The sequence below is a fragment of the Astyanax mexicanus genome, chromosome 9, assembly GCF_023375975.1.
Source record: "Astyanax mexicanus isolate ESR-SI-001 chromosome 9, AstMex3_surface, whole genome shotgun sequence".
In the NCBI taxonomy this organism is placed as follows: domain Eukaryota; kingdom Metazoa; phylum Chordata; class Actinopteri; order Characiformes; family Acestrorhamphidae; genus Astyanax; species Astyanax mexicanus.
The window spans coordinates 2,869,192-2,895,000 of NC_064416.1; the positions used below are offsets into that span (position 1 = coordinate 2,869,192).

The 25,809-nt window shown below is 36.8% G+C and overlaps 2 protein-coding genes across 6 annotated transcripts in view; both read left to right on the forward strand.

Moving 5' to 3' along the window:
* LOC103044492 (CLK4-associating serine/arginine rich protein) overlaps positions 1 to 3,623 on the forward strand; it is a 61,092-nt gene extending 57,469 nt beyond the window's left edge. For 2 of the 4 annotated variants that reach the window (XM_049483761.1, XM_049483762.1), the window contains exons 19-21: positions 630 to 721; positions 1,243 to 1,267; positions 1,414 to 3,623. In XM_049483761.1, coding sequence (XP_049339718.1) covers positions 630 to 721; positions 1,243 to 1,267; positions 1,414 to 1,459 — 163 coding nt within the window. In that variant the 3' untranslated portion in view covers positions 1,460 to 3,623. Of the gene's footprint in view, positions 1 to 629; positions 722 to 1,242; positions 1,268 to 1,413 lie in introns of those variants that run through there. The other 2 variants (XM_049483763.1, XR_007440780.1) reach the window with 2 other exon arrangements.
* Positions 3,624 to 9,886: 6,263 nt separating this feature from the next.
* znf296 (zinc finger protein 296) overlaps positions 9,887 to 25,809 on the forward strand; it is a 29,726-nt gene continuing 13,803 nt past the window's right edge. For both annotated transcript variants that reach the window (XR_007440779.1, XM_007240045.4), the window contains exons 1-2: positions 9,887 to 10,088; positions 20,765 to 21,097. Coding sequence is in view for 1 of the 2 variants with exons in the window: in XM_007240045.4 (XP_007240107.3) it covers positions 10,037 to 10,088; positions 20,765 to 21,097 (385 nt within the window). In the remaining variant the exon portion in view is untranslated. The remainder of the gene's footprint in view (positions 10,089 to 20,764; positions 21,098 to 25,809) is intronic.

Below are 25,809 nucleotides of genomic sequence, written 5' to 3' on the forward strand. Positions count from 1 at the left end.
ATGTACCAAGTTCAAAATAAATAAAAGTATGCATTTATAAAAAATAAAATCACTAAAATCAGCAGCTTAGGTTTGAAAACTTAGGACTGAAAGATCACAAGGTTTATTTAACACTGTCAACAATTATCTGCAAGTAATCCAGCTCGGAACAACAGTTAGCTTTGTGGCTAACATGCTCCAACGCTGCTGAGGCTAGCTGTTGTGTCTGTTAGCATTGTGACTTTAACTCAGCTGAGCCTGGCTGTTAGCATCACAGCTAAACCATTAATGTAGGCTTTATAAACTGTCAGCAACTATCAGTGAGTAATCCAGCTTGGAGTAACAGCAGTATCCACCTTTTTTACAGAAATTAAATCCCAGTGTTTGTTTTCCATGCAATTATTTCAAAATTTTAGCATTTTAAAAATTGCATGCATTACAACACTTAAACTTGAGTGAACACAACACTTTTTAATGTTTCTTTAGTTTAACATATTCTTTTAAAATAATGTTTAGGGATTTTTTCCCTTAGTAATGTAAGTTAAATGATCTGTTATTGATCGGTTATGTTCAGTTTCATTAAGTTTACCAGTTTGGCTGAATAACTAGTTTAAAAGCTGCAGATTGATGTCGTCTGTTGTGTGTTTTAGGGAGCGAGAGAGGCGGGAGAAGGAAAGGGATGAGTGGGAAAGACAGTACGGACGCCAAAGCCACTCCCCCTCCCCCAACGCCAAACACAGTAGTAAGAATAATGCACCATAAACTCACCATACCTGATTTTCAAATTTTTACATTTTTGTATTTTGTAACACATCCCAACAACTTTTGTTACAAGATGCAAAAATGGATAAATCAGAACAAGAAAAACATTTTTTTTATTATTTTTCCCAATATTCTGATTGTGACAGGCAGAGAAGAAAAATGATATATTATAAAAAAAAATGGGTGATAACTTTTTTTTTTGTCTACATTGCATTAAATAATGAGATTTGAAATCCAATTTTATATTTTTTCATTTACCCTCAAACGCCTTAGACATTTTTTTGAGTCTGTATCCTGCCTTTTAATAACATCTGTTAAAGATCACTGAATAAATAAACTTGAATTTTACCTTTTGTGTCATATTTACAAGGAGTTTGTTTAAAAAAAAACACACACACTTTTCAGTCTAATAGTAAATAGTAATAGTGAAATATTGTGAGTACAAGAAAATTATATTATATAAGTAACGGATCTAATCCTAAATCCTTTCTGCACCCACAGGTCGAGATTACAGCTCTTCCAGAAGGTTGGTAAAAGATATTCTTCATATTTTATCAGCTAAAGATTGTTGGTTTTATTATTTAAATTAATTAAACTGCTGAATAAAGCTCGTACTAAAGCTCCTCCCACTTTTTTTTTTTTTTTTTTTTTTTTTATAAATATGTCTTACAGCAGAAGGTCCCGCTCCAGATCGAGGAGTCCACACTACCGGTACTAAACAAGCCACGCCCACCGTGAGGGAGGAGTCTGTGTTTGTGAAGAGGAGAGCAGGAGATGATGGACATAAAGGCACATATTTAAAGGACTAAAAGATTATGATGAAGATGATGAAGCCAGTTTTAAGGTTTCTGAAACTCCTGGGTTCACACCTGTCGTTAACATGCGTCCTCTGGGTAAAGTATTTTTCGCACTATAAGGAGCAGCAAAATATAAGGTGCATCAATATCAATAAACGTCTATTTTCATTCATACATACATACAAACCGCACTGGATTATAAGGTGGATTTTATGTGACACTAGTAAGGAACAGGGGTGTCTCCATGTTTTCCTTCTAGTTCATTAAAGCTAATCTAAAACAAAACTGTAATTCTTAAAATATACATCTAAAATATAAACATTTTAGACGAGTCAGACAAGTTAAACGAGTGCTGGATGTTAATCTACACAGAATTCTCTCCTAAAAACTGTTTATTTGTGCGAGTAAAGCGCTTCTACTTCTATTTACAGTAAGCTTAGATTTCCAAATTTCCACTAAGGCTGAAGCATTAGCGTTAGCAGCTAACCGCTAGCTGCCCAACAGCGCTACACTGAGGAACCCTGACTGCTCCAGTAAACCAGGGTGATGTTAGCTAGCGGTTTGTCGCACATAGCTTGTTTTAACATGGTAAACACGCAGACTACATATACTCTACATATACTCTACTAATATACTCACCTCTGAACAGCAAAAGTGCTAGTGTTAGCACGGTTTATGGCTAATGCTAATGCTGCTCCAGTAGTGCTATCCTGGGTTTGCAGCAGGCTACAGGCCGATAATACTCACCTTTGGACAGCCAAAGAGCTAGCACTCAGCTCTGCGGTTAGTGGCTAATGCTAATGCTGCTCCAGCAGTGCTAGCAGGGGTTAGCAGCAGGCTACAGGCCGATAATACTCACCTCTGAGTAGACAAAGAGCTAAGCAGGGTTAGCAGCTAATGCTAATTCTGCTGGAGAACTAAACTGAAACTCCTGTAAAACTTTGTACTTCAGCAGAGTGGCTTTACTGCTCCTTAATACCTGACTGGTGAAATTCATACATAAGACGCACTGATGATTTTTGGGGAAATATAAAGGATTTTAAGTGTGCCTTATAGTGCGAAAAATACGGTAGTCTGATCACTACTTTACTCTACAATTTTTCCAGTGTAAAGCATTATATTAGTATTCGCTAAAATCAGTTTTCAACTCATTTTATGAATTTTATTTATTGGTTGCCATGAGCTTTGAAGGAAGACTAAAAGAACCATCCAGATTGTGATCAGCAGCAATCGTCTTGTAACAGTCCTGACAGCAAAGCCCCGCCCACTTTAACCATATCACCGCCCCTTTTAGGACATGTGTAATAACCACAATACCACACCGCCCACCATCCAAGCGGGTTAGCTGAGCACGCTATGATAGCAAGCTAATAAAGCGATTGAATTAAATTGAATTGAATTGAAGCTCGATGCCTCATAAGGACTTGAACCAAGGACTCATTTATTACAATTACCAGCAAAAATAATGCAAAAAAAATCCCATTACAAGCATCACAAGAGGCACATTAATGCATGTTAATTCCAGGTGTGAACAGAAGCTTGAGTAATTACATATGATTTTTATTTTTATTTTTTTAGGGTGACTAATGAATTTCCCTGTAATTTCAGTGAAAATACACTTTATTCCCCCTGCCATTATGTTTCAGAACATACCTGGGAGATTTATACCTTCGTTTTAGGGATGGATTTTTTACCCAATATGTGGAAAATAGCCCTTCCTGAATATCTGAATTACTCTTTTTTTGTAAAGAGGATAAATGAAAATGAAATCCAGTTGCTTCCCACTCTCCTCCTGGTCTTAACTTTACTCTAAGAAATGATGAATGGTTTTGCTGTGTGAGGAAAAGAGCAATTCTAACTCTGTACATATTAATCAGTTCACTAAAACAATGTGTGGGAAAACTCCTGAAACAGGATGAGTGTGATCTTATAAAGACGCTACGTTCACTAAACTCACTCAGACCTCTGTAAATATCTGTGTAACTGCCATCATCATCATCAGTGCTGTTTCTGACTCATGCTTCATCACCCAACGTAGACCTCAAATCCAATCACTCAAATAAAATACCTACAGACAATGAACAACGCTCTCTCACTTTTCTTTTGTGTGATTTTGTGTGAATTTAATGTTTTGTACTTGTATTTACTAGTGCACTACTTGTGTACTCCCCTCTAAAACTGACCTCAGTAGTTTTGTATCGACTCCTGTAGTTTTCTACTTTATACTCACTACTTTACCCTTTACCTCTTTTGTTATGTACTAACTTCTTCTGTGCCACTGCACTATTGTACTCGCTAGTGAGTACTCTACTTTTGTACCTATTACAATACCAGTGCACTATTGTACTCGCTAGTGAGTACTCTACTTTTGTACCCATTACAATGCCAGTGCACTATTGTACTCACTACTGATTACTCTACTTCTGTACTCACTACTGTTCCACTGCACTACTGTACTCACTACTGAGTACTCTACTTTTGTACCCATTACAATGCCAGTGCACTATTGTACTCACTACTGATTACTCTACTTCTGTACTCACTACTGTTCTATTCTACTACTCTACTCACTACTGAGTACTCTACTTTTGTACCTATTACAATACCAGTGCACTATTGTACTCACTACTGATTACTCTACTTCTGTACTCACTACTGTTCCACTGCACTACTGTACTCACTACTGAGTACTCTACTTTTGTACCCATTACAATACCAGTGCACTATTGTACTCACTACTGATTACTCTACTTCTGTAGTCACTACTGTTTCACTGTATTACTGTACTCACTACTGAGTACTCTACTTTTGTACCTATTACAATACCAGTGCACTATTGTACTCACTACTGATTACTTCTGTACTCACTACTGTTCCACTGTACTCACTACTGAGTACTCTACTTTTGTGATCAGCAGTGCACTATTGTACTTACTACTGATTACTCTACTTCTGTACTCACTACTGTTCCACTGCACTACTGTACTCACTACTGAGTACTCTACTTTTGTACCCATTACAATACCAGTGCACTATTGTACTTACTACTGATTACTCTACTTCTGTACTCACTTCTGATCACTGTACTTTTGTGCTTAATGCTGACTACTTCTTTACTTACTAGTGACTATTCTGTACACACTACTGACCTGTACTAAATAATGAGTGATTTTTTCTTTACTCACTACTGACTATTGTATTCTGTACTCTGTACTGACTACTTCTGTACTCATGTCTGACTAATGTACTTCTGTATTAGTGACCTGTATTTCAGTGCTCACTACTGACTCCTGTAGCTCTTTACTCACTACCGTACCTCTGTAGTCTCTACTGACTACTTCTGTATTCACTACTGGCTACTGAATACTTCTGTACTCACTACAGTACCTCTGTACTCACCACTGATTTCTGTACTCACTAATGCCTACTTTTGTACTGACTACTACTTCTGTATTCACTACTGACTACTTTTGTACTGACTACTACTTATGTACTCACTACTCACTAATGCCTACTTTTGTACTGACTACTACTTCTGTACTCTCTACTGACTACTTTTGTACTGACTACTACTTCTCTACTCACTAATGCCTACTTTTGTACTGACTATTTTGTACTGACTACTACTTCTGTACTCACTACTGACTACTTTTGTACTGACTACTACTTATGTACTCACTACTGACTACTTTTTTACTGACTACTTTTTTACTGACTACTACTTCTGTACTCACTACTGACTACTTTTGTACTGACTACTACTTCTGTACTCACTACTGACTACTTTTGTACTGACTACTACTTATGTACTCACTACTGACTACTTTTGTACTGACTACTTTTGTACTGACTACTACTTCTATACTCACTACTGACTACTTTTGTACTGACTACTACTTCTGTACTCACTACTGACTACTTTTGTACTGACTACTACTTCTATACTCACTACTGACTACTTTTGTACTGACTACTACTTCTGTACTCACTACTGACTCCTCTGACTCTTTACTCACTACAGTACCTCTGTACGCATCACTGACTTCTTCTGTACTCACTACTGACTACTTTTGTACTCACTACTAACTGACATAGTAATGTAATGTAATCCACATTCACTCACAAAACAAAAATATTTAACCCACTGAAAGAAAGTAATAATTTACCATTTTTAATCCCCCGTATGAGCTACAAATATGATTTAGACTGGTCTGATATTTATAACTTGTACGTTTAGACTGTGTAGAGCCACTTATTAGTCTGCCATACAGGACTAGTTTTTATATCATTTCAGTTTTTGTCATTTAATGATTCTCTCTCTGTTTTATTTATTCTGTAATAATTTTGTAGATTAATATATCCTGAAGGAAAGCTGCCCAGCCAGTGCAGCAACACATTATTCTACCAGACAGTCTCATACACACTGTAAAAAGTGTGTAAAATTAGGTGCGGCAGTTCAGCACGGTTATAGAGGTTGTTGGAGGAGCCTGTCCGATTTAAATCCCAGACGTTGGTTTGGTTTGATCTTGTTTGTTGAGGTGATTTGGGATCAGTATGATCAGAATTTCTGAAGATTTCTGAGCCCTAAAACCACATTTTAATTTGACTTTTATTTATTTGTACACTAAACCTATTCTAATTCTCCCTAAATTCCCTTACCTCCCACCAGATGGCGCAGTTCCTTCAGCCCACATTAAGACCCTGTTTAATCCTGAGCTGAGATCTGTTTTGGTCGTACACTGTGTACACATTTAGCACACCAACTGTATTTTTCACAGCTCGTGCAAAAAAAAAGGGGCCAAGAAAATAGTTTGGTTTCGAAATCAGGCGGCCGGCACAAACACCTGTCTGAGGCGACCTCGATAAACCCACTTCCTCCTCACCCACATCCTTCAGCCAGCCTGCTTTTATTGGTGCACACTCTCAGAAAATTGCATACAGAACTGCCGTAGGGTGGTACCTGGCTTTTTTAACTGGGTTGGTACCATTCCTGACACTGGAGTGGTATCTAAAAGTACCCTCGAGTACCTGTAGTTAAGGGATCTATATGTTTACTGCTGTATATTCGGTTGCAGTTGTTTTTTTTTTCTCTACTTTTAAGGAACCGAGTTGGACTTGAATGAACTTTCTCTCTTAAAAAAAAAAAAAAAACATATAAAACTGTCACAGGGTACTGAAGTGTACCCTGAAGTACCTGTAGTTAAGGGACTTATATTTATTAATAGTATTGTTTTTCTCTACTTTTAAGGAACATAATCGGACCTAAAGGTACTTCTGGTACTTCTGATGGTACTTTGAATGGTTTGCACTTTAATGATCAAAAACATACAATAACTTGTTTTTATATTCTTAAACATATACAAAACTGGGTTGGTACCCTTCAGTACACTGAAGTACCTGAAGTAATTAATGTTGATTAATGTTGTTTTTTTGTTTTTTAATCATGATACCACAGTCTCTGGGTTGGGTTTAGTACCCTTTCGACTTTCATGTACCCTGAAGTACCTTTAGTTAAGGGACGTGTTTGTGAATTTACTTTTAATGAACAAAAGTACTTACTTTTAGTACTTTACTTTTTAAAAGCAACATACTAAAGGGTACCCTGAAGTACCTGTATTTACGGGACATATATTTACTGCTGTATATTCAGTTGCAGTTGTTTTTCTCTACTTTTAAGGCACAGACTTGGACCTGAATGAACATGTAGTACTTCTAATGGTACTTTAAATAGTTTGCAAATACACATACAGTATTCTAATTTTTACACTTAAAATATATACAAAACTGGGTTGGTACACTTCAGTACACTTAAGTACCTGTAGTTAATGGGACTTATTTGTAATATATTCTTTTGTAGTTGTTTTTTCCAGAGTTGGACCGGTAGTACTCCTGATGGTACATTTGCACGTTGATGATCAAAAATACACGTACAGTACCTTTTGCTGACAGTACTCTTATTTTTATACCACCAAACAAATATAAAAAAACTGATTTGGTACCTTTCAGTATCCCCAAATTTTTTTTTTTTTTTTTACCTCTGTACATACATCATCGTGCAAAACTGTCCCTGGGTTGGTACCATTCCTGACACTGGAGTGGTACCTTAAAGTACCCTTAACTACCTTTAGTTAAGGGATATATATTTACTGCTGTATATTTAGTTGCAGTTGTTTATCTCTACTTTTAAGGAACAAAGTTGGACCTGAAGGAACATGTAGTACTTCTAATGGTACTTTGAATGGTTTGTACTTTAATTTTCAAAAATACACATAGTACTCTCATTTTTATAATCTTAAAAAATATACAATCTGAGTTCATACCCTTTGGTATCCTAAAGTACCTGTAGTAATGGGACATATTTGGAATATATTCGTGTAGTACTTCTGATGGAACTTTTGAATGGTTTGCACTTTGAAAGTGCTCTCATTTTTATACTATCAAACAAATACAAAACAGGGTTGGTACCTTTCAGTACCCTCAAGTACCCTTAGTTAAGGGACATGTTTTAATATATTCTTTTGTAGTTTTTTTATATTTTTAGGTACTTTTAAGGAACACATGGTTAAATAAAACATGGTACAAAGCTGTCACTGGTGTAGTACCCCTCTAGTCACTGAACCCTTCAAGTACCCCTGAGTACCTTTGGCTGAGTGACATATTGCAATACTATATATTCTTTGCAGTTGTTTTTTTGTACTATTAAGGAATACAGCTGGACCTGAAGGATCATGTGGTACTTTTAAAGGTAAATTTGGACCTTTTGCACATTGATGATCAAACATGAACTTGAACGGCACCTTTTGACTGAAAGTGTCAGTGTTCATGCAATGGATTCCTTCATCTCAACTAAATTTGATATTTAGATATTTTTAATATAACCCATATCTGATATCTGTCTGAATGTTTTTTTTTATTTTGTAAGCGTACAGATGCACAACAAAGCAGTGCTTCACAATAAGTTTCACTTTAATAATTCAGCCAAAATCCCAATAGCTATGAATGAGTTCAGACTGCAGCTAAGCTTATAACCGATAACTCACTCCAGCTCGCTGAGAAGGACACACTATTCGGTCACAATCAGGTTTTATTATTATTTTATATTAAATGATGCTGCAATCATGATCTGCAGCCACATTTGGCCAGTTTATTAGGAACACCACGTGGCTGCGACACGATATTATTGAAATGAAATATATACATATATGAGGTCCGTTTCCTACTCACGCTCACTTACCACAGTATCCACACCCCTGTTTCACATATGATGTAAAACTCAGAATTAGGCCACCCAGGGTTACTGGGATGGTCCTGATGAGTGCCAGTTTAATCATTATAATATTTTGTTGCTCTTTAGGATGACTGCACTTGAGGATACTTTCAAAGTTCTTGAAATTCTTCTTTTCTGATTGACTGACAACTGATGCTCTCAAACTAAACATTAAGAGACAAGAAATTCAAGTAATTAACTCTTGATGAGTTCAGCACAGCTGTTAACTGAAAGCCTGAATTCCAGGTGACTCTACCTTATAGGTATACTACCTGAATAAATCATCAATCTAATCATACCTGCTTCATACCTACTTACTTTATCTTTGGATGATATTATGGGCTGTATATGGTGGGATAACCAGAGTCCTCAAAAATGAACCACTGAGGAACCTTTTTTTTTTTTTTTTTTTTTTTTTTTAATTGTTCAACAAATTTAGGCAGATTGGTTACCTCTGTTACCATTGTTTCTTATTTTTTGGAATGGTTTGTTAATGGTCCATAGCACTGTAAAACCAACAGCTGTAGTATGGCAAGATTTATTTTATTTTTATTTTATCTAATGTAAAACACTTCATTTTATGAAGTTAACTTTATGGTTCAGTCATGGTTTGTGAAGTAAAAAAGGTCAAAATCGGTTATGAAAGCAATAAGGTTAAACACAGGCTTCCAATGCAATGTACATCATATATATAAATATGAATATTAAATATGATAACATTGAGAATTGTACTGTAATTTGTACTGATTTTATATTAGAATACTGATTTTCTTTGTTGTGTGGATTACAGACAATATTCTAAAATTATACAAATTATTCAAAAATATAATTCTATAATATTTATATATTTTTATTATTATTATTTTTGAGCTAGATATCTAAATTAAGATATATTAAAATCAAAGCTGGATCAAAAACTAACTGAAGCTCCACAATCAGAAAATCAGAGGAACCCTTCAGGTAAAACTCTCTGGGCGGAGCATGGTATGCAAAGCAACCACGCAAGCCACGCCCCCGCTTTGAGATTAGGTCACGCCCACTCACGCCCACGTCCTCCCTCAGCAGTACAGCCTACAGGAGCGTCTGTGTGAACTTGAGCAGTGAAGGGTGGAAGAAGTCGGTCTCTCTGTTCTCCGAGACACGCACGAGCCCAGACCCGGTTCAGACCCGCTCTCAGGGTCTTATACAGGCGCTGCTCAGCTGGACGGAACCGCGGAGATCAGAGCTCAGCATGTCCAGGAGAAAGCTCGGCAGCAGACCTCAACACCTGAGTCTCATCCAGGGTAAGAACAAACACCGCGCGCGCGCACCCAGCACAGACAAGCAAGCGCACGAGCTCTCGCACGCACACACTCACCGCACGCGCTCTCACTCACCGGGAGCTGCAGCTGTGGTTGAATTTCTCTGATTGGATGATTTGAGTTCTATTAATTAGAATTACTTCTAAAACTAGCCTCGAGGAAGTGAAATAAGTCGAGATAACTCAATGAGCCACATATATGCGATTAATCTCCTTTTATATAAAAAGTTAACAAGATGTTTAAATATAGCTAAAAGTGTTTTATCACTTTTCCTAACTACTGTTGTATATATTTATTAATTGTTTTTAATGTAGTTCTAAAGTTCGGGTTCTTTTACAGTGGTTAAGAAACCAAACACAGCTCTTTTATATGGGTTTATGTTGATTTGTGATTGACTTCTTTATTTTATTATATTATATTGTATTAATTGGAGGTTAAAGCTCTAAAAATCTAACCTCTTGGAAGTGAAATCATTTTAGTTAAGTCTTTTTTTTTAGGACTAGACATTGACTAACTAAAATGGGCTCAAACATGGGATTGTATATAATGATATTATCTTTAATATATAATAATACATAATAATGTGCGTTACAAATATGTTTTATTACCAGCCTAACTGCTGTTTTTATGTTGCTTTTATTGTGAGTGTCTCTCTTTTTATTATATTAATTAGACACTGAAGCTAAAACTACCTTTCTGGAAGTGTTCGAGTTAACTCATATAAGCCAAACACAGGATTAATCTAGCTTTTAACTGTAAAACTAGTTGTTTTATTTCTCATTTTATAAAGATAAGTTTAGGGTCTTTTGCAGCGGTTTAAGAACCAAACGCAACAATCCACAACAAAAGTTGTGCTGCTCTTTTATGTTGTTTTATGCTGTTGTTGTGATTGATTTTTAGATTTAAGCTAAAAATAACCTCTTCGAAGTGAAATAATTTGAGTTAACGTTGTTTAAAAATATTGCTGTGCTTTTAATTGGAGGTTAAAGCTAAGTCTAACCTCTTGGAAGTGAAGTCATTTGAGTTAACACTATTTTTAGAACTAGACATTGACTAACTAAAAATGGTCCCAAACATGTAATTAATCTAGCTTTTAAATATAAAACTAGATGTTTTATTTCTCATTTCATGAAGATAAGTTTAGGTTATTTTATAGTTGACTAGAAACCAAACACAACAATTCACAACTAAAGTTGTTTTTTTTTATGTTGTTTTATATTATTATTGTAAGTGTCTCTTTGTTTATTATATTAACTGGAGATTGGAGCTAAAACTAACCTCTTGGAATTAAGTTGAGTTAACTTAATATTTTTAGGGGTATTTGCAAGAAGCCTGACTAGACATTGACTGACTAAAACTGGCCCCAAACATGGGATTAATCCAGCTTTTAAATTTAAAACTAGTCATTTTATTTCTCATTTTATTAAGATAGTTCAGATTATTTTACAGTTGTCAAGAAACCAAACAACAATTCCCTACAATTGCTATGTTGTTTTTTAATGTGTAAATGTGGTTTTATTTAAGTATATTCTTTTTTGTTTTAATGTTACTAATCTAGATAAGACAAGACAAGAAAAATACAACAAGTTTGGCTACTGCTTTGCTATTGGTATTATTGTAAGTAATATTAATTAGAAATTAATTAAAGCTAAAACTAGCTCCTGGAAGTGAAATAACTTGACGTAACTCAATATTTTTAAATACTTTTTTATTTTTTAGGAGATTTTAACTTAAAACCAAACTAGACATTGACTAAAGGTAAGCTAACCTGTAAAGCTAGTTAGTACTAAGAAGTAATTTTATCATCAGCCTGTCTAGAGTGGTTTATATTTTATTTCTTATTTTAGTTAACTAGAAGCCCAAGACAACAATTTAAAATAAAAGTTGGGCTGCTACAGTATTGGTTGGCTTTCTTTTCTTATTTTTTTGTGATTTTAGTAATTATAGTAATTAGAAAAAAATAGCCCATAGCTAAAACTATCCTCCTGGCAGTGAAATTACTTTTATTAACTCAATATTTTTAGGAGATGTTTGCTAAAAATGTGACAATGTTTTGTTATCTTTGCAACATCTCATTTTTTATTTTTTGTATTATTTTTAATGTTATTTGTTTGGATTCAGGTTCAGGTTGTTTTACAGTTGTCTAGAGACCCAAAACAACAATTTCTAACAAAAGTTTGGCTTTTTATTTAATTTTTTATGATTTTATTCTGCTAATATAAAAGCAGTGCTAAAACTGTAGCCTTCTGAAAGTGAAATTTGTGAATCTGAGTTAGCTAATGCTAAATTATCTCAAGTTGTTTAGGAAATGTTAGTATTTTTTTTTTGTTAAAAGTAAAAAAGGGCTAAACTTGAGCTTATCATTTTATCTGTGAAGCTGTCTGATGCTCAGATTGTGTTTTAGAGTGTTATTAGCTGTATAGTGCTGTTGGATGGTGTATATTTTAGTTTATTTGTATTTTATATTGTACTTTTATTTGTGTGGAAAGGTTGAGGCTGTTTTACAGTTGGTAGAGACCCAGAACAGCATGGTAGCTTAGTTTACTTCCTTATTGCATCTTCCTCTCAGCCTATTGCACTGCCTGTGTTTATATATACATATATATATATATATTTAATTTCTCTTTTTTTCTCTCTTTCGAGTCTGTTCTTCTTCTCTGGAATGAAAGTGGCTATTCCCTTTTACATGGTCACTAAATCTCAATTCTAAAGTGTTAAAGTGTCTAAATTTTAGAAGGAGCTATTTTTATTTTACTAAATTAGTTAGTCCTCAATTAATTAATTAATTAATCAATCAATAAATCAACAAAACACCTCTACAGAAGCACTTAGGCCTGTAGCAATAATGACATTTTGTCATTATATGTAAAATGTAAAGATTAAATGCCGCTAATATACTGTAGTTATATATTGTGACACTGTTAGCACAGAGATATATTGATACTGTTAGCACAGAGCTATATTGTGACAGTTAGCACAAAGATATATTGTGATACTGTTAGCACAGAGATACGTTGTGATACTGTTAGCACAGAGATATGTTGTGATACAGTTAGCACAGAGATATATTGTGACACTGTTAGCACAGAGATATGTTGTGATACTGTTAGCACAGAGATATGTTGTGACAGTGAGTACAAAGATATATTGTGACACTGTTAGCACATAGATATATTGTGACACTGTTAGCACAAAGATATATTGTGACATTGTAAGCACAGAGATAAATTGTGACAGTTAGCACAAAGATATATTGTGACACTGTTAGCACAGAGATATATTGTGACACTGTTAGTACAGAGATATACTGTGACATCATAAGCACAGAGATATATTGATACTGTTAGCACAGAGATATCTTGTGACATCATAAGCACAGAGATATATTGTGACATCATAAGCACAGAGATATATTGATACTGTTAGCACAGAGATATATTGTGACAGTTAGTACAAAGATATATTGTGACACTGTTAGTACAGAGATATACTGTGACATCATAAGCACAGAGATATATTGTGACATCATAAGCACAGAGATATATTGATACTGTTAGCACAGATATATTGTGACATCATAAGCACAGAGATATATTGTGACATCATAAGCACAGAGATATATTGATACTGTTAGCACAGATATATTGTGACATCATAAGCACAGAGATATATTGTGACATCATAAGCACAGAGATATATTGATACTGTTAGCACAGAGATATATTGATACTGTTAGCACAGAGATATATTGTGACATCATAAGCACAGAGATATATTGATACTGTTAGCACAAACAAGTTCATATTCATAAAGTTTTAAGAGTTCAGAAATCAATATTTGGTGGAATAACCCTGGTTTTAAATCAGTTTTTTTTTCATGACCTTGGCATCATGTTCTCCTCCACCAGTCTTACACACTGCTTTTGGATAGAATTCAAGCAGTGCTGTGCTAATGGTACATTTACCTCAGTTTTGAAGGTTGGTAACATTTTAATGGACTGCAAACCACTGCACTCAGATAGACTGAGGTTTTTTACTGAACGTGAGATGCCAAATGTGCTTAAAGCCGCAGCACCTGGAAAAATTATGAATTTTTTAAATTTTTTAAATATAACTCAACTTTTATAATTAATTTTATATAAAATAATGCACAGTTTGAAGATTTGACTTAAATACCGCCGTTAAAATGACCCTAGTGTGTCGGCACGGCGTTAAGAACCTATCTATCTATCTATCTTGAAGGTTGGTACAGTTTTGTAAAGTGAAATATTGCGATATTTTGGTTTATGGTTCTTTTCTCACACTCCTGGTGTGAAGAAGCTGCTGATCTTCAGGTGTTTATTGAACTGAATGTTTCTCACAGTCAGGAAGCAGGCAGGCTGTTTTTCCCCCAAACCGAGGGCAGCGGTGCTGAGGTGGTTTTGACAGGCCGCAGCCGCACCTTCTGCCTGTCTGCAGCACAAACAGGAAAGGTGGCATTTTTTGGAGAGCGCTCGGCTCTCCGGGCACTGTCTGGACCTGCAGCGGCTCGGGCCGGGCAGGTACTCCGCTCAGACTCCGGCTGCTGAAGGTACGGCTGAGTTGTGACCACAGCAGAGAGTTAGTTACTCATCTGTCTGAGTGTACGGCGGAGATGTTTGCGGTGTGGTTTGAGACGTTTGAGACGTCAGAGTAAAAAGTACTGACCTCATTTACGGCTGAAGCGGTCAAGCAAGATCTGTAGTCTCAGCAAACAAACACCAAGCAAAGCCAGATAAACCATGAATAATGTCCCATTGATCTAGATTGAGTTATCAGTGAGAGTGACTAGTGCTATTCTAATTATATATATACCTGAGCAGTGCTTATCAAGTCACATATGAGTGGAATTTACACAGAGAAAAGCAAAAGCAGCCAGACCCTTGTTAATTGTCTTCATGCATCTTGGCATCATGTTCTCCTCCACCAGTCTTACACACTGCTTTTGGATAACTTTATGCTGCTTTACTCCTGGTGCAAAAATTCAAGCAGTTTAGCTTGGTTTGATGGTTTGATGGCTTGTGATCATCCATCTTCCTCTTGATTATTATATTACAGAGTTTTTTCAAAGTAGTTTATTTTCATACTGTTAACACAGAGATTCATTAGGCTAAGTTGGCTTGGCTAACATTTATTAGTGTAGTAAACTGATGCAGAGCTTTCTAAGTGATGCTGAATGTTGTGTTTTGCTTAAGTAGTGCGAGTAGAGAGTAAAAATGAACTTAAACCTGCCGTTTTCTCGAATCTCTCTGCTTTTTTTTATAGCAGTGGTCTGATTAGTAGTAGGAATGCACTGAAAATAAACTATTTGCCTCAGTAGTACTTTTCTACTCATGAATTTACCTTAGCAGTGCTTTTCTATTCATGAATTTACCTCAGCATTGCTATTTTACTTATGAATTTACTTCAGCAGTGCTTTTCTATTCATGAATTTACCTCAGCATTGCTGTTCTATTCATGAATTTACCTCAGCATTGCTATACTACTTATGAATTGACCTCAGCAGTGCTATTCTACTCATTAATTTGCCTCAGCAGCGCTTTTCTAGTCGTACATTTACCTCAGCAGTGCTATTCTAATCGTACATTTACCTCAGCAGTGCTATTCTAATCGTAAATGTACCTCAGCAGTGCTATTCAAGTGCTATTCACATTTGAGTAAAAGGTACACAGAGAAAGTTCCTAAAGCTAAGTTGCCTTGGCTAACATTACAATCCCAGTCCTGAACAGCTTTTTATCTTTCAGCTGCAAAACAGATAGTTTGTGAAGAGTTGTTAAACTGAGTAAACTGATTCAGAGTGGGATAAGTCATGCTGAATGTCTTGTTTTGTTTGGTTCATGTAAGTAGAGAATAAAAATGAACTTAAACATGCCATTTGCAAAATCAGTTATTTATTTTAGGTGTTTATTTATTGTGTTGTTGATGATTGTGGCTTACAGCCAATGAAAACCCAAAAACACAGTGGATCAACACCAGCAGATGACAGACATGACTCTCCAAACCATCACTGATTGGTGGAAACTTCACACTAGACCTCAAGCAGTTTGGACTGTGTGTCTCTCCACTCTTCCTCCAGACTCTGCTCCCTTGATTTACTTTAAATGAAATGTAAAATTTACTGATGATCAGTGATGGTTTGGAGAGACATGTCTGTCATCTGCTGGTGTTGATCAACTGTGTTTTATTATCAAGTCTAAAGTCAGTGCAGTTTTGTTTTCCCACAAAATCTTACAGCACTTCATATCTTACAGCTTCCCTCTGCTACTGACAACTTTTATGGAGATGCAGATTTCATTTTCCAGCAGGACTTGGCACACTGCCCACACTGCCAAAAGTACCAATTGGTCAATCTATATAATATGAGTTTCTGTTGGATATTTTTTGTTTTTCAAAATATTGTTTCTTCCTTAATTTCTGGTGTTGGTAAACACAATAAAAGGTTGGGCAAAAACCGGAATTAGAAAAAGTATAGCCACCATTCCTGATCTTGGAAAACTAAAACTAAAAAGTCTGAAAAAAGTTAAATATGATGTATTTTACTCTTCACGCAATCCAGGCCTAGAAAAAAAACATAAATACAGTATTTTTTTCCTTGTTTATGTAAAAGCACATCTGTCTATCAAAAGAAACCTGATTTGCTTTGCTTTTTATCATATTTGAAAATAGAATTTGGCAATATGACAATATTTTGTCATATTGTGATAAATGTTGTTGTCCCTGTTTTTAAAATGAAAAAAAAAAACTTTTCAGAACTGCATTTATGATGGGGTTAAGGTGGCCAGTCACCAATCACTGGACATCATTAAATGGGCACTAAACTCCCCTTGTTTGGAAGCGCTGGGTGATGTATGGGTTTAGAGGCGGGGCAGGAGGGAGTGCTGATTAGTTGATAGCGGTGAGATGCTGATTGTTGGACATCGTCAGGAGGTGGTATTATTGATTATTGGCTGATTTGCATATTGTGATGTGCCTGCTTACCAAATAAAATGGAAACATCACCCTCACCTATAGCACAGAAATTGACGCAGTAAAAATCATTTTTTTAAAGGTCAGGAAATGTTTATGAAAATGTTAAGCAGGACTGATGTTTCATTACTTCAAAGGAACACATTTCAGATAATAATGGAAAAAATATGGTTTAGTGTCTCTTTAAGAACACAAAAGGTCATTAAAAGTATTGTAGTAATATTATATTATAGTATTAATAGTATTAAAGTTTTAGACAGGATGGGAGGTGCATGCTTAGTTATGCAATCATACAACTCCAAAACAATAAAATAAAAGAAGAAAGTAGAAAGTATAGAGTGTCTAGTGATCTAGTTCAGGCTATTATTGGCTGCTGATAATAATTAAGGTATTGACCCCATTCAGGACCAATTGAGTGGCCCATTGTGGTCACATGCTCAGTCCTGGAAGACTCCACAAAAGGCCAGGAGGAGCCTAAGAATAGTGACCCATGCAACAGCTAATTATCCAGCCGGTCTGACCCGCGGAGCCGGGTCCAATTCCCACCCGGCCTCAGCACTCCTCATTATTCTGCTGCCTCTTCAGAGTCAGAGACGTAGATTAGAAAGTAGAACTACTTCACTGCTGTAACTAAGTACTAAGATACTGTATCTGTATCTACTGGAGTAATATTTTACTTCACTACTACTGTCCTTAATGATTAAAATACGGTATATGTATCTACTGGAGTATTATTTTACTTCACTACTACTGTACTTAAGTACTAAAACGCTGTATCTGTATCTAATGGAGTGTTATTTTTACTCCACTACTGTACTTAAGTACTAAAATGCTGTATCTGTATCTAATGGAGTATTATTTTTACTCCACTACTGTTCTTAAGTGCTAAAATGCTGTATCTATATCTACTGGAGTATTATTTTACTTCACTACTACTGTACTTAAGTACTAAAATGCTGTATCTGTATCTACTGGAGTATTATTTTACTTCACTACTACTGTACTTAAGTACTAAAATGCTGTATGCTGTCAGTGCTCAGACCATGGCTGTCACCCCAGAAGGCGGCCTCTTCTGAAGTCTGTAAACAAGAAAGCCCGCAAACAGTTGGCTGAAGACATGTCAACAAAGGACATGAATTACTGGAACCATATCCTATGGTCTAATGAGACCAAGATTAACTTGTTTGGGTCAGATTGTTTGGTCTCAAGCATGTGTGGTGGCAATCAGGTAAGGAGTACAAAGATAAGTAAGTCATGCCTACAGTGAAGCATGGTGGTGGTAGTGCCATGGTCACATTAACTCCAACACTTTAGGAACTTTCACTAAGGGGTTTATTCACTTTAGTTGCGGGTGGTTTAGACGTTAATGGCTGTATATTGAGTTATTGTGAGTTATATAAGCTCCACACAGACTACTTGCTTCCCATGGTTTCCCATAAAAAAGATATACTTAAATATCTGCAGAAATGTGAGGCGTGTACTCAGTTTCGTGATACGTTGTACACTTTTAAGACAGTGTTTGTTTTTAAGAGAGTGTGGTGTGAAAGTGAAGCTTGTGCGAGAGTTTGGTGCGCGAGAGCGTGCAGAAGGTGAGGGGCTGTTGGTGTATCAGTGCGCTGGAGTGGTTGGCGAGCGTGTCGCCGGTGCACGCTGCAGCGAGGCCGAGAGACTTCCTGTGTGAAGCAGGCCGAGTGGCAGATGCACAGGAAGTGGTCACTATCTGCTGACCAGACAGTGGCTGGCTGGGGGTGGCAGATGAGCCAGGGCCCGGAGCGCCTGCAGAGAAGCGAAAGTAACGCTTCATCAAACGAAATGAGAGAAAGAGAGAGAGACTGAAACACAAGAACAGGCCGGTTGAGGGCTGTCTGAAAGCCGGTTAGGTTGGTCAGTCGGAGCTGCAGGGTAGGTGTGGAGTGATGGGTGGGGGTAGTGTAGCTCAGAACGAGAGAAGGGTGAAGTTAGAACTTTCCTAGTGTGAGAGAAAGAAAGAGAGAGAGAGCGAGAGAGTGCAAAGAACAAGTGTTTGGGGTTGCAACTAGGGCTGTGCATTGGTGAGAAAGTAGTGAAACGATGCATGTTTCAGAGTTGTCTTGCATACTGTATTAGGGCTGCAACGATTAGTCGATATAATCAACAAATTGTTGATTATTTAAACTCGTCAAATAATCGTTAATATGAAAAAGTACTGCATTACACAAAGTGCTGGCAACAGAAAAACAACGGGAGATGGATTCCATATTTAATCACTAAATATCATCAATCTCCGTGTTTAAACAATGTCTATGTTTAAATGCCTTTTAAATCATGTTTAGCTGTTTTTCTGTTATTTTTTTAGAGTCAGAAAATAATTGTTGACTAATCGACTAATCATCTAATTGAAAAAAATATTATATAAGATTAGTCGACTACCGAAATAATCATTAGTTGCAGCCCTGTACTTTGTATGCATTGTGATACTGTAATGTATACTGTAACAATTTTATATATTTTGGTTTTATTTTGGTTTATATTGGTTTTAAATAACACCGTATCAATTTGTACTGATTAGCTTGGGTCATTTAGTATAGTGTTGTGCTGTACTTTTTCATAAGATCCCGCTGTTCTGATTGGATACATAGTATCCAACTTGAGTGGGTTTGGTGTGGTGCAGCGGATAACACCACTACCTGCTAGTGAGCTACAACATTATGTAGGAAACTAGGGTTCAGTTCCAGGTCAGGTTGACTGAATGCTAAATCACTTTGGATAAAAGTATCAGGTATCTTTTATACAGATATTTGGCTCTACTATTTGGATGTAAACTATTGATTAAAAATTGTAACTTTATTTCTGGGATCAAAAGAGTACTTCAGTACCTGTCAAATCAACTCAAACTAGAAGTAAGTAAAGAAAAAATGCTTTAAAGAAAAATTAAGGTCAGTCAATCCAAAACTAAGAATTTAAAGAACTTTAAAACTATCCTCAAGTGCAATCGCAAAAAAGATAATCAAAAATTGAATGGTGAAACAGGCACTCATCAGGACTCCCCAGAAAAGAGCATCTAAATGCTTCACATATTCATTTACTATTCATATTCATCACTATTCATTTACATTGTAGGAATAAAATTATGGGAACAATAACCTGATTAAAACGTCCCTACCTGCTGTGATATAAAGAACTAGAGATAAGGCAGAGATCTTCTTTATAACATTCTGAAAGTTTTGGTATATAGTGTAGTATAGTATAGTATAGTATACAGCTCTGGAAAAAAATACGAGAGCACTTCAGTTTGTGAATCAGTTTCTCTGATTTTGCTATTTATAGGTTTATATTTGAGTACAATTAATATTGTTTTATTCTAAAAATACAGACAACATTTTTTCCAAATTCCAAATAAAAATATTTTTGTCATTTAGAGCATTTATTTACAGAAAATGAGAAATGGCTCAAATAATGCAAAGAAAACAAGTTCATATTTATAAAGTTTTAGAAGTTCAGAAATCAATATTTGGTGGAATAACCCTGGTTTTTAATCAGTTTTTTTTCATGCATCTTGGCATCATGTTCTCCTCCACCAGTCTTACACACTGCTTTTGGATAACTTTATGCTGCTTTACTCCTGGTGCAGAAATTCAAGCAGTCTTTTTTTTTTTTTTTTCGTTTTACTCACAATGTTCTCTTTCTACTCTACAGATGATCCAGAGGCTCTACAGTTGACTTCCGGTTCCCCCCCATCTCCTGACCACGTAACTCCGCCCTCGTGCGGAGGTAGTGACCTGCTCACCTGTGGTCAGTGCGGTCAGGCGTTCCCCCTCGCCCACATTCTCACCTTCATCCAACACAAACAGGGAGGATGCAGCAGTGTCCAGGCACGAGCCATAAGCCACACCCCCCAGTCTCCGGCCAATCGCACGCTCCGCCGCGGCCCGGGCGCGCAGGTGGAGGTGGGCTACGTGGAGCTGAGGAAGGTGACGGACAGGCGGTGGGAGACGGAGCCAGGTGTGAAGGCGGAGACTAATCAAGCAGGTGAGTTAGCGCCGGGTGCTAATTAGCATCATTCTTTTATTGTCCTCCACGCGTTTAACGAACGCGCCCCCAGTCCGGCTCATTAGCCGCCGTTGCTGCGGCGCTGAGGCCTTTTGTGAGTTAGAGACGCGGTCACTAATTGTCTGGAAGAGATGGGCTGTTCAGTTACAGGCTCACAAACACACACTCGCGTACGTCAATACACTCTCGCACACTTACACCCTGGGGGCGGGGGGATGGGGCGGACACGAGCGCACCTGAGCGCACCTGAGCATCTCCTTGACATAGTCTCTGAGGTGAAGTGTCCAGGTACTGTAAACACACCAGTACACCGGTACAGTCAGGCCAGGCAGCAGTGCAACTCCCAGAGGACTGTATACAAAAACACCAAACACACACACACACACACACACACACACACACTTGTGTACACACACTCGTACGTACACACAGTTCACTACCAGTCAGTTGTCAGAGTGCTTTCACACCTACCTCATTTTGTCCAAACCAAAATAGCAGGTGTGAAAAAGAGGCCACCATCCAAAATTTGGTCAGATCAAAAGTGGTGGTAGTCTCCAATTGAAAAAAGAAAAAAAAAAGCCAGCAGACTTCTTCTGAGGGAGGGATCTGTAGCTACTGTCTGTGACAAGCTAAGCATGAACTAGCTTGTTGTTACTCCATCAAACAGTAAAAGAAGAAGTTATTAAGAAGCCTCCACCCCCATAGGCAATGATAAAATGAAAATTGTTCCCTATAAACACTCCATCTGCTCGTTTTCTGTAAGTCAGCATCTATGAGCCGTTTGGCTCCTCCCTTATTGTGACATCACAATAAGGAAACTTGTACAGAACCACCCTGGCTCCACCCCTCACCTGTCTCAACCTCCACCAGAGCCCCACCCACTAGATCTTCTTCAGTTGAAAAATGAAGTTAAAAGAAATTTCAGTAATTTATTTTAGCAAGATTAGCCAGCAGACGTCGTCTGAAGGAAGGATCTGTAGCTACTGTCCGTGTCAAGTCAGCAGATCAGGAATATATAATATAATAATGAATTTAGTGCTTCTATTGTACTTAAACGTGAACTAGCTTGTTCATGGGGTGTGTCCAGAAACTGCTTATTTGCATAAAAGTGACAGAGCTTGTGAGATCTTTATCTTTATTTTTAACATTTTACTAACAGTGGGGAGTAAGAATGAGAGCTTTTATCTTTTACTGAATGCCGTACTTCACCTGTCTGAAGGTTTTTGCACTAAGTGAGCAGTTTTCACTCTTTCAGAATGAGTGTGTGTGTTCAGAGCTACAGGGATTAGTGTACTGAAACTACTTGGGCTTTATCCCCCAACCTCATTAACGATTTCCTGTCAGTCACTCTGTTTAGAAGTACTGTACCAAGAGAGATGGGAGGAGCCTCATTGGTTAAGGTCCAGTGCTGCCTGGATATATATACTAGTACATCTTTAAAAAATCGAATATCATTGAAAAGTTACTTTATTTCAGTAATTGTTTTTTATTGTTGATGATTATGAAGCTTACAGACAATGAAAACCCCAAAAATTCAGTGTCTCAGAAAATTTGAATATTATATAAGACCAATTGGTACTTTTGGCAGAGTGGGCAGTGTGCCAAGTCCTGCTGGAAAATTAAATCTGTTTCAGTGATGGTTTGGAGATCCATCTGCTGGTGTTGATCCACTGTGTTTTATTATCAAGTCTAAAGTCAGTGCAGTTTTTTTGTTTTCCCACAAAATCTTACAGCACTTCATATCTTACAGCTTCCCTCTGCTGAAAACAACTTTTACGGAGATGAGGATTTCATTTTCCAGCAGGACTTGGCACACTGCCCACACTGCTAAAAGGTGTATGAGGTGTTAGTGAGTGTTGTGCTGGTTTTTAACATCCTGGGACCCAAACTAAACTAAACCCAAACAACTTTCTGTACAAAGACCCTAAATTAAAAATTAAAATTACCCTTGATATTTGGGATCTGAAGATCCTGAGTAGTCCAAAAAATAAATGTCGTCTTTCTACAGTACCGTATTTTTCGCACTATAAGGCGCACTTAAAATCCTTTGATTTTCCTCAAAATTATCATTAACATCCAGAACTCGTTTTACTTTAAAAGTAAAAGTATTTTTTTTTATACGTGACAGTTTTGTTTACTTAAAATAGCTTAGCTTTACAGGTCTCACCACCCAGCGGCAAGACCTGCTCAATTAGAAGGAAAATATGGCGACACCCCTGTTCCTTACTAGTCTCACATAATGTGCCTTTCAATCCGGTGCAGTTTATGTATGAAAATAAACCAGAAAATAGACGTTCACTATTTTATCTATAGTGCGCCTTATAGTCCGAAAAATACTGTAAATATTCAGTGTTTCTGTTTCAACTGGCTGTAGAAACTTCTGACTGGGATTCCCGCCTTCTTGCTTGCAATCAAATGAGTATAATGATGTCAGATGACCACAAGATGGTATGAGGAGAGTCTCCATATGAGGCCAAAGGGGTCAACCTTTTAAAAAGTGAAGTATCATGTTGCAGAGAAGCAAGAGAAATGCTATGTCCACATATGAGGACGCTGGATCTCAAGAAGTTAAACATTTCATCTCAGCGTCCTGTAGGAACTATACTGTACCCATTTATCAGATTCAGATCTTCTGTTTCTGACTTTTTTTTTACTTTTCTGCTACAAGGTGAAGCAGATACTGTAGGTAGGAGTATGTGATAAAGTGGAAGACAGTGAGTGTTTAAGAACTCCAGCAGCACTGCTGCATCTGATCCACTCTCCAAGTTCTGTCGCTCTCTTCGCTGCAGTGTTCTGATTGGTTCAGTAGGTGTTAGCAGGTGCTACTGTTGTTCTTTATTTGTCTGAACTGCTGAACCGTGTCTTCAGCGCTTCCTCCAGACGCTCAGCAGCCCAGAACCACCCCTCTAAAACCCGCCCAAAGCCCAGAACCGTCTCCACGGTGCAGATCTGTCTGCTGAGGGCTGCTTTAAGCAGATCTGAGAGTTTATTAAAGGTGAGAAGTGATGCTGGTTGAGGGACGGGGCGGTTATAGCTGATCATTATCTGTGGCACTCTGATGTTCGCCCTGACGAGCACATGTTCGCACTTCCTTCCTCTGTGTGGAGCTCAGGGGACGGACTCGCCTCGCTTCCTCCTGTCTAACGCTGGCGATGCAGCCCTGAAGTAACGTGGTGAAATTTTAGAGTATTTAACGATATTGATTCAATGATATTATAGGCGATATGAGAAAACGGTGAAAAATAATATATTTTTAATTATAGGTTTTAATGTAGTATAAATATAACAGCTGCGGTCATTCAGTAGAAATAGAAAAACAGCAGTAAGTAACCAAATGAAACTCAAATTCACAAGAAAGTATTTGAGTATTTAATGATTTAAAGATTTTTATGGACTAATACAACAAACTGCTTTAAAAAAAATAATAATGCTGCAGTTATCGCATTAGGTCCACATTTTGCTTACTCTATTTTTGTTTATTGACAATTTATACAGTTACTTTTTTAGATTCTGGCCAATCTTTGGATTTTGGAACACCTTTATTATTTGTCCATTTTGTTCACTGGTTCATTTTTAGATTTCAGACCATTTAATTGGTTAAATCTTTCTATTAGTATACTCTGTATGCATTTTGTGGCATTGATATTGGTCTGACTGCTCAGTGTTTTGTTTTTTTTTTGTATTTTGGAAACTTGTTACTGGCATCTTTTTTATTATTATTTTGAAACGTTTTTTTTTTTACTGGTTGTTTTTTGTAATTTAGAGAATTTTTTCTGGCCCATTTTTTTTGATTGGCCATTTTTTCTTAATGCAACTCCGTTTTTTTTGTTTTGTGTTTGGAAAAATTCTACCGCCCCATTTTTTTATAAGGCTGTATTTTTATTTTATTTTATTTATTTATTTTTTTTTTTTAATTTTGCAGATTATTCATGGCATTTTTTTTATTGGCCATTTTTTCTTTTATACTGCTCAGTTTTTTTGTTTTCAGTATGTTGGAGATTTGTTACTGGTCTTTTTTTTTATTATTATAAAACCTTTTTTATTGGCCTTTTAGGTTTTTTTTGGGGTTTTTTTTTTTATTCTTAAAAAAAATTAGCATTGGTCATTTTTATTTTTTTGTTCACTGGCTCAGTTTTAGATTTTGCACCATTTAATTGTCCTCTTTTTTTTTTAACTGGTCAGTTTATTGGATTTTGTGGCATTTTTGCATTCTTTTTTTTTTTTTCTATTGGTGTATTTGACATTTTTTGGTCATTGATATTTGCCCCGCTTTTTAACTTTTCTTTTTATTGGCCCATTTTTTCCCATTGGTATGTTTGTTTGGTGGAATTTGGAGAATCTTTCTCTTTGAGTGATCACTATATGGATTCTTGTTATTGTGAGACTGTGTGACGCAGCCCTTCCACACAGAGTAGAGCGTGTTTTTATAAGTGGGGCAGAACGAGTGGAGAGTGGGAGTGGGTGATGGCGTGAGAGTACGGATGAGTGAGGAGACAGTACTAGTGTCTCTCTCTCTCTCTCTCTCTCTCTCTCTTTCTTTCACTCTGACTCACCTGAGAGTTCAGTTACGCCACAGCAGCTCACCATGTCATGGTCAAGTGCAAGTGTGAGATTTTTTTTTTTTTTTCCCTCTCTCTTCTTTTGCTTTCGTGTGTGTATATATGTAGAATGTGTGTGTGTTTTAAAGTAAC